Source organism: Atractosteus spatula, chromosome 14, assembly GCF_055471065.1.
Source record: "Atractosteus spatula isolate fAtrSpa1 chromosome 14, fAtrSpa1.hap1, whole genome shotgun sequence".
Taxonomy (NCBI): Eukaryota; Metazoa; Chordata; class Actinopteri; order Semionotiformes; family Lepisosteidae; genus Atractosteus; species Atractosteus spatula.
Window position 1 is genome coordinate 23,656,437 of NC_142719.1, and position 15,650 is coordinate 23,672,086.

At 41.4% G+C, this 15,650-nt stretch overlaps 1 protein-coding gene across 1 annotated transcript in view; it reads right to left on the reverse strand.

The window, feature by feature from the left end:
- samd1b (sterile alpha motif domain containing 1b) overlaps positions 1-14,844 on the reverse strand; it is a 35,786-nt gene extending 20,942 nt beyond the window's left edge. The window contains exons 1-2 of the mRNA XM_088933327.1: positions 13,644-14,844; positions 517-1,024 (exon numbers count right to left, since the gene is read on the reverse strand). Of these exons, the coding sequence (XP_088789453.1) occupies positions 517-1,024; positions 13,644-14,741 (1,606 nt within the window). The 5' untranslated portion in view covers positions 14,742-14,844. The remainder of the gene's footprint in view (positions 1-516; positions 1,025-13,643) is intronic.
- Positions 14,845-15,650: the final 806 nt, after the last annotated feature.

Here is a 15,650-nt window from a genome sequence, read left to right on the forward strand (position 1 = left end):
CTGGCCCCAATTTTCTATTCTGGCTAAACAATTTATTTGTTATACAATATCACTGAAGCAATATTAAGAGTGTTTTCTGAAAACAAAGATGAGAAATCCATTCCAAGGATTTCACCCAGTCATTTCCTGGTAGATGCCGAGTACTAGCTTTAACAACATGGCTGGGTAAATAGTTACACATTCTCACAACCCTCTAGGTAAAGTCGTGCCTCATGTGCTTGGTTATAAATGCATTTAAGCATAAACAGGAGCAATAATATTAGGTCGGTTGAGACCATTGGAGATGTCGTACAAATAGGCATAACACATTGCTCTTCACGCTAGGCTATGAAACAATATAATAGAAAAAACAGAATACAGTAGAATAATACCCAGACTGGCACACAATCTACAGGCACTAAACGATAGGTTGAACTCTATGAAGATCCACCTGTTCATTACAAAGTCTTCCAGATATGTTTAAAGGAACTTCTCAAAGCTTTTTCTTTTAACAAGAAGGCACAACAGTCTACTTACCTGTATTTTCCTGAAGCACCAGAAGCATGTCTTCAGTTGCATAGGAGCTACGCTGACATTTTTCAACAGTGCACTCTTTGACCAGGTCTGGAACACCGCAAGAAGACGGCTGAAGGTCCACATGGCTTATGGGAAGTACCTTGAGAAGAGTGCACTGTTCGGAGATTTTGTTTTCACTGGGCAGAACAGCTTCCATCTCCTTGTCTTTGCAAGTGTCCATCTGGAAGGAGCATTCCTTCACCTTGGAGAACGTGCATTCTTGCTTCTGTTCCAGGACAGAGTCCTGGGAGCCGACAGTCGGAATGTCGGGCAGGAAGCCCTTTGTGTTGCCCTCCTCTGACAGTGTGTCTTTTCCCTCCCTCTCTGCAGCTGCAGTGCTGATGTCTGTCAGCTCTTGGTCCTGTTGGTCAGGGGATAGAGTCTCAGCAGAACCCTTGTCTTCCGGCTCAGGGGGGGTCTCCTCCTCACTGGCATCTGTCTCCATTGCCTCTTCAGTGTCTTTTTCCTCCTTCAAAAAGATTAAAGTTGCTGATTAATAAAAACCTCTAAAAGCTTCATAATGGTCAACAGGACTGGATACACATTATTTTAGGTACACCATACACATGAAGAGAAATTAGATATCAATCCACCTATGCTGCTCGTATTTGGTTGGTGGGTGGAATCCAGAGCACCAGGCAAAACCCATGCAGACCGTGACCTTGCAAATTCCCAGCCCAGAATGGAACACAGGATGCAAGAAGTGTAAAGCATCATGCATAGGTATTGTCAAACGTACTACTAATAAAGCTGTAATAATAGTAGAATAGACCTTGAACAGTAAAGAATAAGGGGAAGAAAAAGGGGACCAGGTATAACTGGTTGACTAATATAAATTAAGAACATTTTAAAAAATGAGGTTTTAACACAGCTTGGTAATGTGCTCCTTACTATAATTTCAGTTTAAACGAAACATTCATACAGTTTTCTCATCAATGGCAGGGAAATCTTCAGCAAAATCTAAATAATTTAAGACACAGCCCTGTTTTCTCAAAAATTAATTGTTTAAGATTCTAGTCGAAGTGCTGCTTTCTGCCACCTGAAGTATAGCAACCCAACACTGTTACGCAACAGCAAGATCACACAACCCCTGCATTACATACTCTTTCCCTCTTTCATTTCATTCATCCTGCAGTAATACTTAGTGTTTGGTACTTCACTAAATATTTGGTTTAATGATAACTCGCAACTATGTGGTCCCTAACCCCAATGTATATTGGGGGCCTTTCGTACCCTGTTCTTCCCAAAACAAGCTTGTCCACCAATTAACTATAAAAAGGTTACACAATTTAGAATGAGTCTATACATGCGGAACATAGTATAAGCTGCTGCTAGCTGTGATAATCACTTGTGGTCCTGTAGGGCCACAGTCCATCAGGTTTGGTGGTATACCAATCAATATTAGACTCCTCAATGAGTAATGGTTTCATAATATTGAAAAATCAAACAAACCACTGATTAAAATAGTCACTAATAGTCCAGGGTGGAATACAACCAGAAGACATGGCAAGCCTCCAGGATCAGGAGTGGATATCAGAGTATTACAGGCTATACAGAGAGGACAATTTGCTATTCAAACTTTAAATTTGCTTTCAACAATTAAATTATTGTGTGTAACATATTAAAATGTCTAGGCAACATACTCACCTAATAAGCAACTACTGACATTTGTGCATGCAAATAATTCTAAATTAATATGAAAAGCACAAGAATTCAAAAGTGCTGAAGAGCAACTGTAATACAGCCTAAGCTGCTACTGACCCTTAAAAAAAGCTGAATACCAGCTCTTCCAAGCCACAGCAGAGCCATTAATGGCTGGGTATGTCTGCCTGAGGTGAATTGCTCTGCCCTGCACACGAGAAGCACAGCGCTCCCACGCGCACAGTTGCTACTCATTTAGTGCTATCCGTTACCCAGCAGACCGTGCTTTGGCTTTCCATGATTTGCCTAGCCAAGAGATTCAGTCCCTTTCTTTCAAAGGCAGAAAGCAAACCTTTAAGCATAAAAAGTTCAGTGCATTGCATTGTGGACTGCACTGTTGGTTTCTTCTGCACAGTTTTAAATACAATATCATTTTCAGGCTCAAAGTCCACTGTTTTCCAATCTTCTAATGGAAACAGTTTTTTTTATTACCAATGGTATGGTCGTCTTTACAAGGAACAAGACAAAACGAGACTTAACAGAGATTTGAATAAAAAACCAGGAGAACAAGCCCATAAAATGTCTCACAGTATCACAGTAAACTCATGTTACACAGCGAAGTCAACTCACTATACCTGCAATAAAGCCAATTGTTCATTAACAGTAGTAATATTATCAAAGGCTCACCAGAAGAAGATAGCTAAGATTATGAAGCAAATGAAATTAAAGAAATCAGGATGAAATCAGAACTTATGTCAGCCTTTGCTTAGGTGATGAGAAAATATCTTTCCCTTCTAGCATTTGTTACCCTGCTTTGCATATTTCACCAAGAAGTTGGAAATTTGTAAGAAAACAGGGATATGGGCACAATAATAATATTAATAGATAATATGACAAAATTAATCTTGCTGACTGAACATGGTTCTCGGTGCAAGAGATGATAATATGGCCCAAGACGTGGGATTAATAAACAACCTGCACTGCTGCGTCAAAATGGTCCTGTATATCAACTAATAGCCGATTTAGACTACTAAAAGTCACTCTTTACTCATGACTAGGAACATTGTGGTAATCACGACATCCCCCCCGGAGTAGCACATCATGGTGGGTAGTTCTCTGGACTCATAACTGGTGGGCTGTGTGGTGGGCTCAAGTCCCTGCTGCAGACACTGCTGTTGTAACTTGAGTGAGATACTTTACCCCAATTGCCCCAGTCCAAGCTGTATAAATAGAAATCACCATGGCTGTCCATCCTATGATGGACTGGAGTCCCACATATGGGGAGTGGCATGCTCTCCAATTGGTTCAGACCTAGAAACCAGGATAAGCTTAGGCTTGATGAGCCATTGAGTGCAGCTCCTACCTATTACATTAAGGCATAATACAGTAAAATAATATTTTATTAACTATATATCATAAATAATAAAAAAACATTTTATGTATGGACATATCTATTAATGTGGTAGATGACATTTATGCATAATTCCAATCAGTGTCCAAACAAGTTTTTCCACAAATTATACTCATAACGTGACAAACAACCACTGAAAATAAGTATAAATAAGAAAAGTTGGAAAAACTTCACGATTAGCAGACTTTGACTTTATACATTTGAATTCACTCCTTCCTAGCATCTATTTTATAACTGCTTTATCAAATACAGGGTCATGGTGGAGCCAGAGCTTCTCCCGGCAAGCGTTGGGTACAAGGCGGGATACACCCTTAATTAGGCCCCAGTCCATTGCAGGACACACACACACTCTACCAGTATGTGTTTGGACTGTAAGAGGAAACCCAGGTGAACATGGGGAAAACATAGAAACTCCATGCAAATAACAACCCAGGAACTTAACCCAGAGCACCAGCACGGTAAGGCTGCAATGCTAACCACTCCACCACCATGGCACCCTAACTCACTCCTGCTGACTAAAAAGCAACAAATGATTTTTTTAAATTAGTTTAATTGAAGTTTATAAGGTAAAAGTGATATCGGAACCATTTACAGAATGTTTTGAAAGGTTAATTAAAAAGTGTTGATTTTTTAAATTACCACTGGTTCATTGGATATACATGTTCTACATTCATTAACATGGTCTACACTAATTACATCTTATTTACAGCTATCAGGTGAAAGCATGCTTCAAATTGATACATGCATGCCTCTCCATACCTCCACCGCATCACAAAAGAAAACAATCCCCTTCCCAAAACAAGGTTTTACTGAAATGAAATGCCAGGGTCCCAGCAATGCCAACCACTGCCACCAACATGCAACTCTCAGCCTTTCATTCTCATTTTGATTTTACAAGGCCATTTCAGTGTATCCATAATGTACTATAAAAACAAGAATCTCTTTCTATGGGAACAGCACAGTGAACTTCAGAAGGATACTTATTGGTCCCACTGCTTTATCCACATAAAGAACAATGGCTCAAGGATGCAAAGACTTTCAATGAATACAGGGGAATAACATTAAGCACACATCTAAGATCATGTATATATTCCAATCAAAGCAAAATAGAACAATGGGACAGTAAAAAATTAAAATTAAAATGTAATTTTCAACAAAAAACAATGGCATACAGCAATTTTGCCATTGGGGCGGGGCGTTGGCTCTGTAGCTATGGATCTGTATCTGTGGCTGGAAGGTTGCCGGTTCAAATCCTGTGGCCGGCAGAGGAATTCTACTCCGTTGGGCTCCTGAGCAAGGCCCTTAACCCCAACTGCTCCAGGGGCGCTGTACAATGGCTGACCCTGCGCTCTGACCTCAAGCTTCTCTCCCTGTCTGTGTGTCTCATGGAGAACAAGCTGGGGTATGTGAAAAGACAAATTCCTAATGCAAGAAACTGTATATGGCTAATAAAGTGATCTTATCTTATTAGTCTAATTTGGACAGCTAGGGAGTGGAGTGAAGCTTCTTCAAAAATTTAGTCCAAGTCAAGCTTCTTGAACAGATTATGATGTGTAGAATTTTTGGTAAAACGTGAATATCTTTTGCCATGTTAATTTTTTGATACAAGGCACCAAATCTAGGAACAGAAAATGCATTGCCTACTTCAGGGTTTCATTAATTGATTAAATCAAATTGTATTAGATATAGCACACTTCTAGCTTTAGCTTCAACCAGCTTCCAAATCAATACCACTCTAAATATGAATTTTAAAATACAAAAACTACATGCAATTCTCTGCAATCCTGTGATTTCATGTGCAAGTACTTAATTTTGCACTCAGGAGAACAGATAGCTAAAGGTTTAAGTGGTCCAATGCCACCATGATAGGGCCAACTCAACCATCCTATAGTTCAACATGCAGCCCTTCCAACCCCCCCTGCTGGAAAAGGCTGCCACAAACAGCTCTGCAGATCAGCTTAATTATGAGGCAAACAGCACGCAAGTAGGGTGTTAGAGCCACATATCGAGTAGTCCTGTTAAAAGCCGTCAGTTATTCAAAGCAGGGTGGTCCAACTTCAGTGTTGTAGGCATACTGTGTCAACAGCGGGATAGCATTCCAGTTTAGCTATCAATGACTCACATAAACACTTAATAGGACTAGTTTACCAACCTCTCCCAGAATTTTACATGTTGCTGCATTAGCAAGACCTAGAAAACACCTACAGACACCTGTTCTTCCACACCAGAGATGGAGGTGAAGCACTCAAATTTAAAGTTGGGATGAGACATTCCAGAACACTAGGGTTTGAGAGTTTTCTTGTTCTCTTTCTACATTTTATCTTCCTTATTTACAATAATGAATAATAAATCAAATAAACTTATTAGGTCATATTAATCATCAAGCACCCGTAAAATCTCAAGCAGGGGTGCACAAATTTAGTCCTTGAGACCCAGTCTCTGCAGATTCTCATTCCACCCACCACTTAACCACTTTGATTTTTTTTCCACTGGTGATAAAGTGCCAAGACAAGGGCTTATAACTACTATAGGTTGGCCCAAAGTGTTGTAAATTTTACACTTAATACATATGTAAAACATAATTGAAGTCTTAATAAGGGTGAAGATAATTTGATTAAACATAACGCACAAAGACGTAAGATATGTTCAGATTATTTAATTAACAAAAAGGATCCAACACTAAATATCCTGATGTAAATAAGTATTTAAATCCTTAAAATTGGTAACTGGTGACATTTCATTGAGTAGCCAAGGCTTCAATTAGACATTTTGTGTTACTGTTTAAGTCCCTCCCATTAGCTTTCTGGAATGTTGGCCTTCCATACAAAACTACTTCATGTGGCTGACAGTTGAGGGTTTCCTTTCATTACATCTCCCTTCAGGACCCCACTTTCAGGTCAGCTTCAGCAAGAATGAGTGGACAGTAGGGCTGGGCGATATGACCTCAAATCAATATCACGATAATTTCACTCTTTTACCTTGATAACAAATTAACGATCATTTTTTTGAAACCCTTGAAATTATATGATTACATGATAGATCATGTTTGAAATATGCAAAACTATTACTACTACTAAAGCTTTGTAAATGTCAGGCACCACAATTTGAGAAAAATATTTTCTCGAGGGCACAACGTATCTCTTGTGAAGGGTTTGAAAGAGCCTTTTGAAACCAGTGTGTTCCACTGTAGCATTGTGGACCATGTCCTTCGCTATGTAGTATGTAATGGCGTATTTCGTTACATCTGCGTAAATCTTTTGCTTATTGAGTCGCATTAGTAAATACTTGTGTTGGAGACAGCTGTTTGGGGGGAATCACTTCAGCCATGAGTGCGCTTGTCAGTCTCTCTCTTTTTTTGGCCAAGTACTCTTCGTATTCTATGAAACTGTTGTATTTAAAATAGTGAAACAAGTTGCTCGTGTTACATTGGGGTACAGAAACGGTTTTCAGACCGAGTTTACATCTGACTTAGCTTTGTTCAGTATCCTATTTGCTGAAGCCAAAATATGACCAAACAATTAACACAGCATTTTTTTTAGATACCAGCTCGTCTTCATTTGTATTTGAGTCATCCCTGCCTGACTGGGGTTCAGCATAAGCGCTCATGTTGTCTCATGCCCGGCACGCTTCTTTTGTGTTTTGAATGAAGAAGGAAGGTTGGACGAGGCAGAAGCATGTGACTGGATATAACTGCTCATTAAAACACACAGTGGGGAAAGCTTTTACCGAACATACCGACATAAGCAAAATTAGGTCAGTGAGAGATTCTTAACGTAGGTATTGATCATTTTTTTTATATATCGCCCAGCCCTAGCGGATGGCCTCATATTTTCATCCCGAATTTGCAAATACTATGCCAAATTTGCAATCCCAATGATGGCAAGTCGCTCAGGTCCTGCACTCAAAACAATGACACTCCTACCATTGTTACGACAGTCAGGAAGACGTTTTTCTGTTGGAAAGTAATGCTTGGTTTTCATCACACAAGACATTTCTCAATGTGGCCAAGAAGTTCAGATTTTTACATTTTGTGTCCAAAGAACATTCGTCCAGTAGTCATGGGTCCAGGAGCTTTCTGGCAAACATCTTTTTAGACAGCAATGGTTGCTTCTTGGTTATGCTCAAGGAACACCATTCTTGTTTAGTCTTTTCCATACTGTTGAGGCATAACCACTTTAGCCACAGCAAGAGAATCCTGCAGATAGTTATATATTACTCTGAAGTTCTTTGTGACTTCCGGGTTGTGCTTTGACAATCTTTGCAGGATGACATGTACTGGCTTGAGTCACCATGGACTTCAATCTTTTCCATTTGTAGACTCTTTGTCTGACAATGGATGGATCGAGCTTCAAATATTTCAAAATGTTTTGCAACATTCCCTGACTGATGTTCCTCAACTGTTGTCCCCCAACATTCCCTCGGCTGCTCTTTTTCCGAGGTCCTCTAACATCTTGTTTTTGTCAAGACATGTTTCCACTAAAGTGTAAAGTGAACACCAAACTCAAACTCTTAACCATTAGATAGGACAGAGACAAACTGAGGGCTTATTTTGCTATTTCTCCAATTATTTTTACCATCTTATTCTAATTACTCCCTTAATTGTGCTAATTATTAAGGATTTAATTCTTATATGATGATTTTTAACTTTTTTTTCCTACTTCATACACCATTGCGTTCCCAAACTCAATGAACTGGTAAATACAAACTGTTCTGGTTGTTTTAAGAAAAGTCCAGTTTTTGTCAAACGAGTATCATGGCGAGAAACCATAACTCCCAAGTATTCTCAGCACTGTATATCAAGCCTATATGACCTGCTTTACTGCAGCTCTTCAGGATGGGAAATGTGCAAACAGTCAATATAATAAGTAGTTCAGGTAGCTGTGCTAGCTTGCGTAGGCTGCAAAGGAACAAGTAAAGGTTTATTCCATGCTGAAAAGAAAATAAATGTTTTGGCTGAAGAAGGCTCCACAGCTGAAATGTTTCTTTTCTTCTCTTTTCAGCATGGAATAAACCTTTACTTGTCAATATAATAATGTTGATTTAAGCTAAAGAAGTCCAATCAGCTTATTGGCAGAACTGGACTAATTTAACTTCTCCCAGCAGTTCAGGTGCTGAAGCTGAAAAAGACCTAAAATTCTTCATGGCACTCTTGATTTAAAACACGGGTCCTCAATCTTGCTTTCTGCTGACCACTGATTTTATTTGGTTTTCATTCCAACTGAGCTCTTATCGCCAAGGTTTACTGAAATTGTAATTGAACATTTTTTAAATTGGTTCTTTGTTTAGATACTTCCTCCCCTCAAGCCTTGGTATCAGAAGCTCACAGTTGTATTAGTGCCAAGTCTGTTTTCAGTTTGGTTAATAAGCTGTTGATCTGACAGTTTAAATTCCATATACACAGTTTCTTAAAAAGTTCACATTAACCATGCGTGATAAGAAACAGAACTTGAAATAGATTTCATGCCTACACTCACATGCTGATAGTGTTTCAAAAGTCAAACAAACTGTTGACAATTATTTTAGAACTCTGATATAAAGAAAAACCAGAAAGGTGTACAGCAGGTATCCTGCACTTCATGAAATCTCCAGTTTAAGCTGTAATTGGACAAACTTAACCTACTTTATGTAGTCTCAAGTTATTAAAGCATTAAAAATACCTTAAGTAAGACTATGACCTGGAATGAATCGGTATTGTTGCGTTTACTCCGAATATCATATGGTAAAATAAAACTGACCGACTCGGCCTCTAACTGCCTCATTCAGGTTAGGCTTAATGCCCCACAGATACATGATGCAAATCTATGCTATATCATTAGCCACCTGTAGCTGCGATTCCCCAAGGAGAAAGAGACAACCGCCAGACCTCTGTAGGGCCTGAGTGGGCATGCCGACAGACAGCTGTGCAGCAACTAAGTCTCAGTGGGAGCTGGAGAGCTTGCAGCATTGTGAGTCACAGCTACATCAGGCCTCATCTAACTCCTTAAACACTGCAAATCCTCCAGAAGAGCAGAACTTCCTTTTCTCTAATCTGACGTTTTGAGCTTCAGAAATCACTTCAAGGAGATATATCCAAGAAATAGAGCAAAAAGTATGCTGCATACTTAATAAAATTTAGTCTGAATAAAACACTTAAGAGAAATAATAGATCCTTCCATTGACAGTCTTTTCAGCACAAAAGATCCAAAAGCACTATATACATAGAAAACGAAGACACATTATCCACTTCTGAAGTATAGCCCCCACCTGGGCGACTTGTGGCAACTACTCTGCACCAGCAGCCCCACTGCACAGCAGACCATGAAATAAAGTGTGACCCAAGCGCTCTACCAATTGAAACAAGTGGGAGGGTGAATTGTACAAATGCATTGTAAAATATAGTGAGGACATGGAGATTAAATTCCCCTCACTTTCAAAAGTGCTTTGCAAGTAGTCAGGGCCTTGATTTAACAATTCGGATCATTCAAAAGATGGCACCTCCTACAATGGGGTATCCTTGCCGACTACAATGAGACACTGGCGTTGTAAATTCTACTGGCCCAACCAATAACCACTCACAGCAACAACTGGGGAGAACACCAAAGAAATCCCTCCCAGTACTGAATAAGCCATCTTAGCCTCTGAATTCTGATAAGATCAAGTTATATGGTTGTAACACTGCTACCATGACAATCCATTTTTTAATTCTCTTTTGCAGTTCAGGGTCATGGGGGAAGCTGGAACCTAACCAGGCAAGCAACCAGTGCAAGGCAGGATACACCCTGGATGGGACACTGGTCCATCACAGGGCACACACAGAGACAAACACTCATACCAGGGCCAATTTAACAGAAGACAATTAGCCTAATATCATGTCTTTCAACTATGGGAACTATCACCCAGAAAATCCCATGTGAATATGGAAAGAACATACAAACTCCACACAGACAGCACCCCAGCTCCAGAATTGAACCCTGGGCAGAGTGCCGAGAAGCAGCAATACTAACCACTGTGCCCCCATGCTGTCCACTAGCAGGACCAGAACTGGAAAAAACACATTTCAGCCTGTTTTTAGGTTTTAGTTCCATCTCAGTTCCTGGCTACTTACATAAGAATGGTTTTGTAATTAGGAGCTTTTTCAATCCAATGAGTAGTTGTATCAGCTGCAACTACATGGCTGAACAGCTCGTTATATATATCCCCTTGGTTGTTAGTCATCTTATATTTAACTGAGCTCTTAACTGATCTAACAGTTATCAGTTATTTAATGTTAATTACATAGTATTTATAACACAGATTGTCTAACTTTCCTGAAAAAACAATTAAAATCCTGAAAAAGCTTAAATAAGCAAAGTATTAGTTCCAGCCGAGCTCTCAGTTATCAACTTGAGCAAAAATGGGGGTCACAAGGACATGGGCTGGGACTGAGAACACAGGCATGTTTTTTTCGGATCTTCTACCCTACTACGAAAGAGAAAATTAAATGAAAAGAGTTGCCATTCTATTTTAGGAGTCACCTGAATGCTACATGTTATTTTAGAATAAAACACCAATTTTTCACAAATGACAAACCCTGAAGAAAGGCTCACTTGGCACTTATTAGCTAATGTCACTCATGCTCTTTTACACTAATACGGCATCTGTCCATCATTCACCAACACTCAACAAGCAGTTTCAATAAAGTATCAGACATGGCAGACAGGTGGCTCCTAAAATGTGTTTGCAAGAATTTTATCAGAAATGTTAAGAAACAGCATGGTGCGCATGTTAGCATTGTTCCCTCATAGAGCTGGAGTCCCGAGTTCAATTCCTAAAGGGCTATCTGCATGGAGATTGTATTCTCTTCCTGTGTTTTTCATGGGTTTCCTCCAGTACTCTGGTTTCCTTCCAATGCCCAAAGAAGTGGTAGGTTAACTGGCTTCTAGTAAAATTAGCACTAGCATGTCTGTGTTCCCAGCGATGGACTGGTGTCTCATCCAGGGTATATCCAGCCTTGTGTCTGTTGCAGCTGGGATAGGCTCCAACCTCCCCATGATCCTGATTTGGACAAAGAAGTTAGAAAATGGATGGAGCAATGTTAAGTAAAGGTTCTAGTGAAAGCAGCTTAACTTCACTGGGAACCTCCAGTCTCTCTTCCAACATCATTGGAACCTGCGCTTCTTGGATCATATATGAGTCTCTATACTACGCAGACCTATGGTGCCAGTAGGAAGCAAAGAGCCCTGGAGAGCAAGATGTGATGCATTCACAGCCTCTTTGTAAGGAGTTCTGGTTGCAGCAGTCCTACTGCATTTTAGGTGATCAGAGGGCAAAGAGGAAGGTACCACAAACAGTGAGGGAAGAATAGACAAAAGACTAATAGGAAAAAGACTATTTTAATGTTCCATTACATGTTTGAAAATCAATAAATAAGACTTCTCAAAGAAGTCTAACTGAAAGCATACAAAAGCTATAAGATGGAACTTAAACAGCCAAAAAGCAACACATTTTGATGTAATGAATGTACAATATATAGTTCTAACGTTTATGCATCACTAATTTGATTCCCCAACACGTTTCTTTTCAAATTTAAATTCCTCTGCAACTCCTTGTGGTCTTTGCAAAGCACACCGACTTTCAAAAGCATTTTTTACCTAGAACTGTTAATGATACACATATGATAATTAAGCAGGAAGTACAGGGAAACGCGTAAAAAGTAGAATGGGAGAACAAGGATAGTGCGCATTTTCCTGTACACGTTTGTAGTTTACACTCGACGAACGTTAAAAAAATAACGTATAAAAAAATATTGGTTGACACACTATAGTAATAAATGAGTTAGTAAAGCCCTTGTTCAGCTCAACTTTCAGAACCTTCTGAAAGCGGCCTGCGTGTAAATGCAGTCCCAGTTTTTCTATATCATTGACTTCAAATGACTTTTTTAAGCACCTGAATACATTACATGCCGCACTTTAGCGCTATCCGATCCTGCGGTTTTCCAATGCATAGAAGGCAGTATTTATTTCCCCTGCTGTAAGAAACTCGACGCTCTGCAGCGAGCGCTGCCGACACCATATAATAAAATGCGGACAATTCTCAAAAGGAGCGATAGAGCGTTTAGCTGTAGAAAAATGCGAAGCGAACGCAATAGCGCCAATGACTCGAAACCCCGTGCTTGTGCTCGCTGTAGAGGAAGCGCGATTTTCACCAAAGCAATGCTTTACCTACGTGTTACTCAACAACAGCAGAGTTGCTTTCTCCGCTTAATTGCGCTGTCTGGTGTCCAAAATGCTGCCTGTCACGCCTAAAGAGTAATAAACACTCCCCGACTTCGTTCTCCTCAACTGCGCGTCAGTGTGGGCACCAGACAGTACGTGCACACTGCCTGTCCGCAAAAGTTTCAGAAAACGTACCCCGAATCGGAGCGACAAAATACATCATCCCCTAAACGGAATCAAAGCCTGTCGTGGCTGTAGCCGTTGCGTGTGAGAAATGTCGCCATTATTACCCAATAAAGTGTATTTTGTCGGGTGTATTGTCCATCTGGCGTTTCCGATGTGGCAAAGACGACAGGCAGGCTTTTTTAGCACGAGCGCACCCCTTGCGGGAAGTCGCACAAGCACATGCGGACTTTCCTAGCCCAGCAGTCCGTCTAAAGCTGCCGAGATAATTATGATATTTCACCAACAACAAACAGTACTAGACATGAAACTATTCCTCGTGAATCATAAAAAACTAATTTCCCCAAGCAACCCCACTGGCCTGTACCATATTTGCAACACATAAGGAAATTGCGGAGCAAGAATGCTCGATGTATTAAGTGAAATATGCCCCTGCATTGTTTTCAGGTTAAGCCTTTTCATGCCCAGAAGGAAACAGTCGAAACGAGGCGGAAAACTCGGGTGGCTCGAGTTTGTAGTATTTTGAAGTGGGTCAGGGAAAATTCTGAAGAAAAACGCGCCTAAGCTGCAAAACGTGATCGGAGGCAGAATTGCACATTAGCTCTGAATCGAAATGACAAATGTAGAAGAGTGCAGGGGAAAGAGGGAAAAAAGCAGACGTGTGAGAAATAATAAGTTACCTTTTTCGTGCTCTGCCTGCCTTGCAGTGCGCTCTTCGCCAGCCGAGCGGTGGATTTCACCCCAACCCCTCTGACCGGGAGAGTGATGTTCCCGAACCTCGTCCTGCGAAGCCGACCCCTCGCCACCTCCCTCTCCAGGACCACCTTCACTTTGCTGCGAGTGAGCTTCTCTTCAGACAGCCGCTCGTGGGAGCTCAGGAATCCCAATATTTCCTTTAAGCCGAGAGACGTGTGTCCCCTAGATGCACACGGACCCCTCCTTTCCGCCAGGCTCCGCACAGAAGCCACTAACCGGTCACCCAGGTCTGGGTTGGGCTCGTCTGAACTGCTGCGGCTCGCCTTCGGAGCCGGACCGACCTTACATTTGGGTTTGAGCTGCGTTTGTGTGTGCCCGTGGTGGCTGCAAGTTCTCCGTTGTTTATTACTGTTGTAGCACTCGCGTTCAGGCAAGCTTGCTTCAACCCCGCGGGTACCCCTGGTCTTGTTAGCGAGAGCGCTTCCATTATCCGTGCCCTTCTCTCGGCTCGGCTCTTGCGGTTTCTTCTCTCTGGACGCACTTGCGTTCACGCTGCTGCCGGGAGCAGCGCGAGGTTGACTTTTGCAAGCCGCTGCGCCACAGCACAGACAACTGTTTCCGCTACTCGGGACCAAATCCCCTTCATCCTTCTCACTAATACCTCCTGTGTTGGGCTGGGGGTCGTCGGACTGCCTCGCCCCACAGCCCTCAGCTCCTTTGCCGTGGGGATCCTTTCTTTCTGCGGGACTGGGAGCGGTGTCGCCGTCGTTGTTAAGATCGGCATTTTTGGTCTGATCCCCCACGGCACCGCCGCCACCAGCGCCAGCGCCTTGGTCTATTTTCTTTCGGCTTTTCCTCTGCACCTTGGCCGCGTTGCGATACGAAATGGACCCTTTGTAGCTAACTTTCAGTACCGTTTGCTCCTGGATCAGTTTCTCCAGTTCCAAACGGGTTCGGTCCGGGTCTGACCCGTGTCGCCTCCGGACCATTCGGCATATTCTATCCAGGTCCGGTCGAGCTTTTCTTGAGCGCAATGAATCAATAGTCTCCAAAATCCAGTCGCGGTACTTCGGCTCGGACATGGTGCTGGGCTGGGCTCGGTTTGGTTGTACCGAGTACCTTTACTGTGTCTTCTCCGAAGTGACGCTGCTGCTCCGATCCGGTCCGAGCCCGGCTGGGAATGAAGCGGAAGCCTTGCTCTACGCCTGCGTTACCCACATTGTGCATTTAAGGTGGACTGGCAGAGATCGAGCGCGCTAGTGCAACTGTGAAGGCAAGCGTTTTAAGATGGTACTGGGACATTGATACTGCTTCCTCTCGTTTTTATTTTATTTCCGCGAAAAAAAAAGTGCGACTGTACCAACTTTGTTTTCGCTATAAAACAATAAAACTAATTAACCGAGCAGTGTGATATTTGAATATCAACATTTTTCAGGTTTTATTTTATAGCACACACTATCGCCATTTATTTCTGTCGGGTTGCTGTGCAATTACTTTTTTTCGGGATTTGCGTAATGATTTGTACCCTGAGCGTGCCACACGCGTGTGAATATTTGGTGTATTGATCTAATTTAATTCTTAAACATTCCAAGCTTTTTGGTAAAGACACATAAGTAAATTTAAAAGTGTTTTAAAATAATGAATGTCAAGACTGCGCTTAATGCTATTGATATAATAAAAACTGGACTACAGGTTGTTAACTTCAAGCTACATCCACCCTTCGCTTGTTTCCATATACCTACAAGGTTGTATTTCGAAGGCGAAATAATTGCACCCAGCCACAGCATCGTTTTAAAGTCTCTTCAAAGTAAATTAGATTGCACATTAGCACAAGGGCTTATACAAAGGAATCAATGTATTCCCAACCACATCTCCATTCAGGATTTAGCAGATGCAAACTGGCCGCCATCTAGCTCTTGCTTTGGGGCTAAATAATTTTCCACTTAAAGAGAGGTACCACTTTGGAGTTTCGCCATTTTGTTCCAAATTAA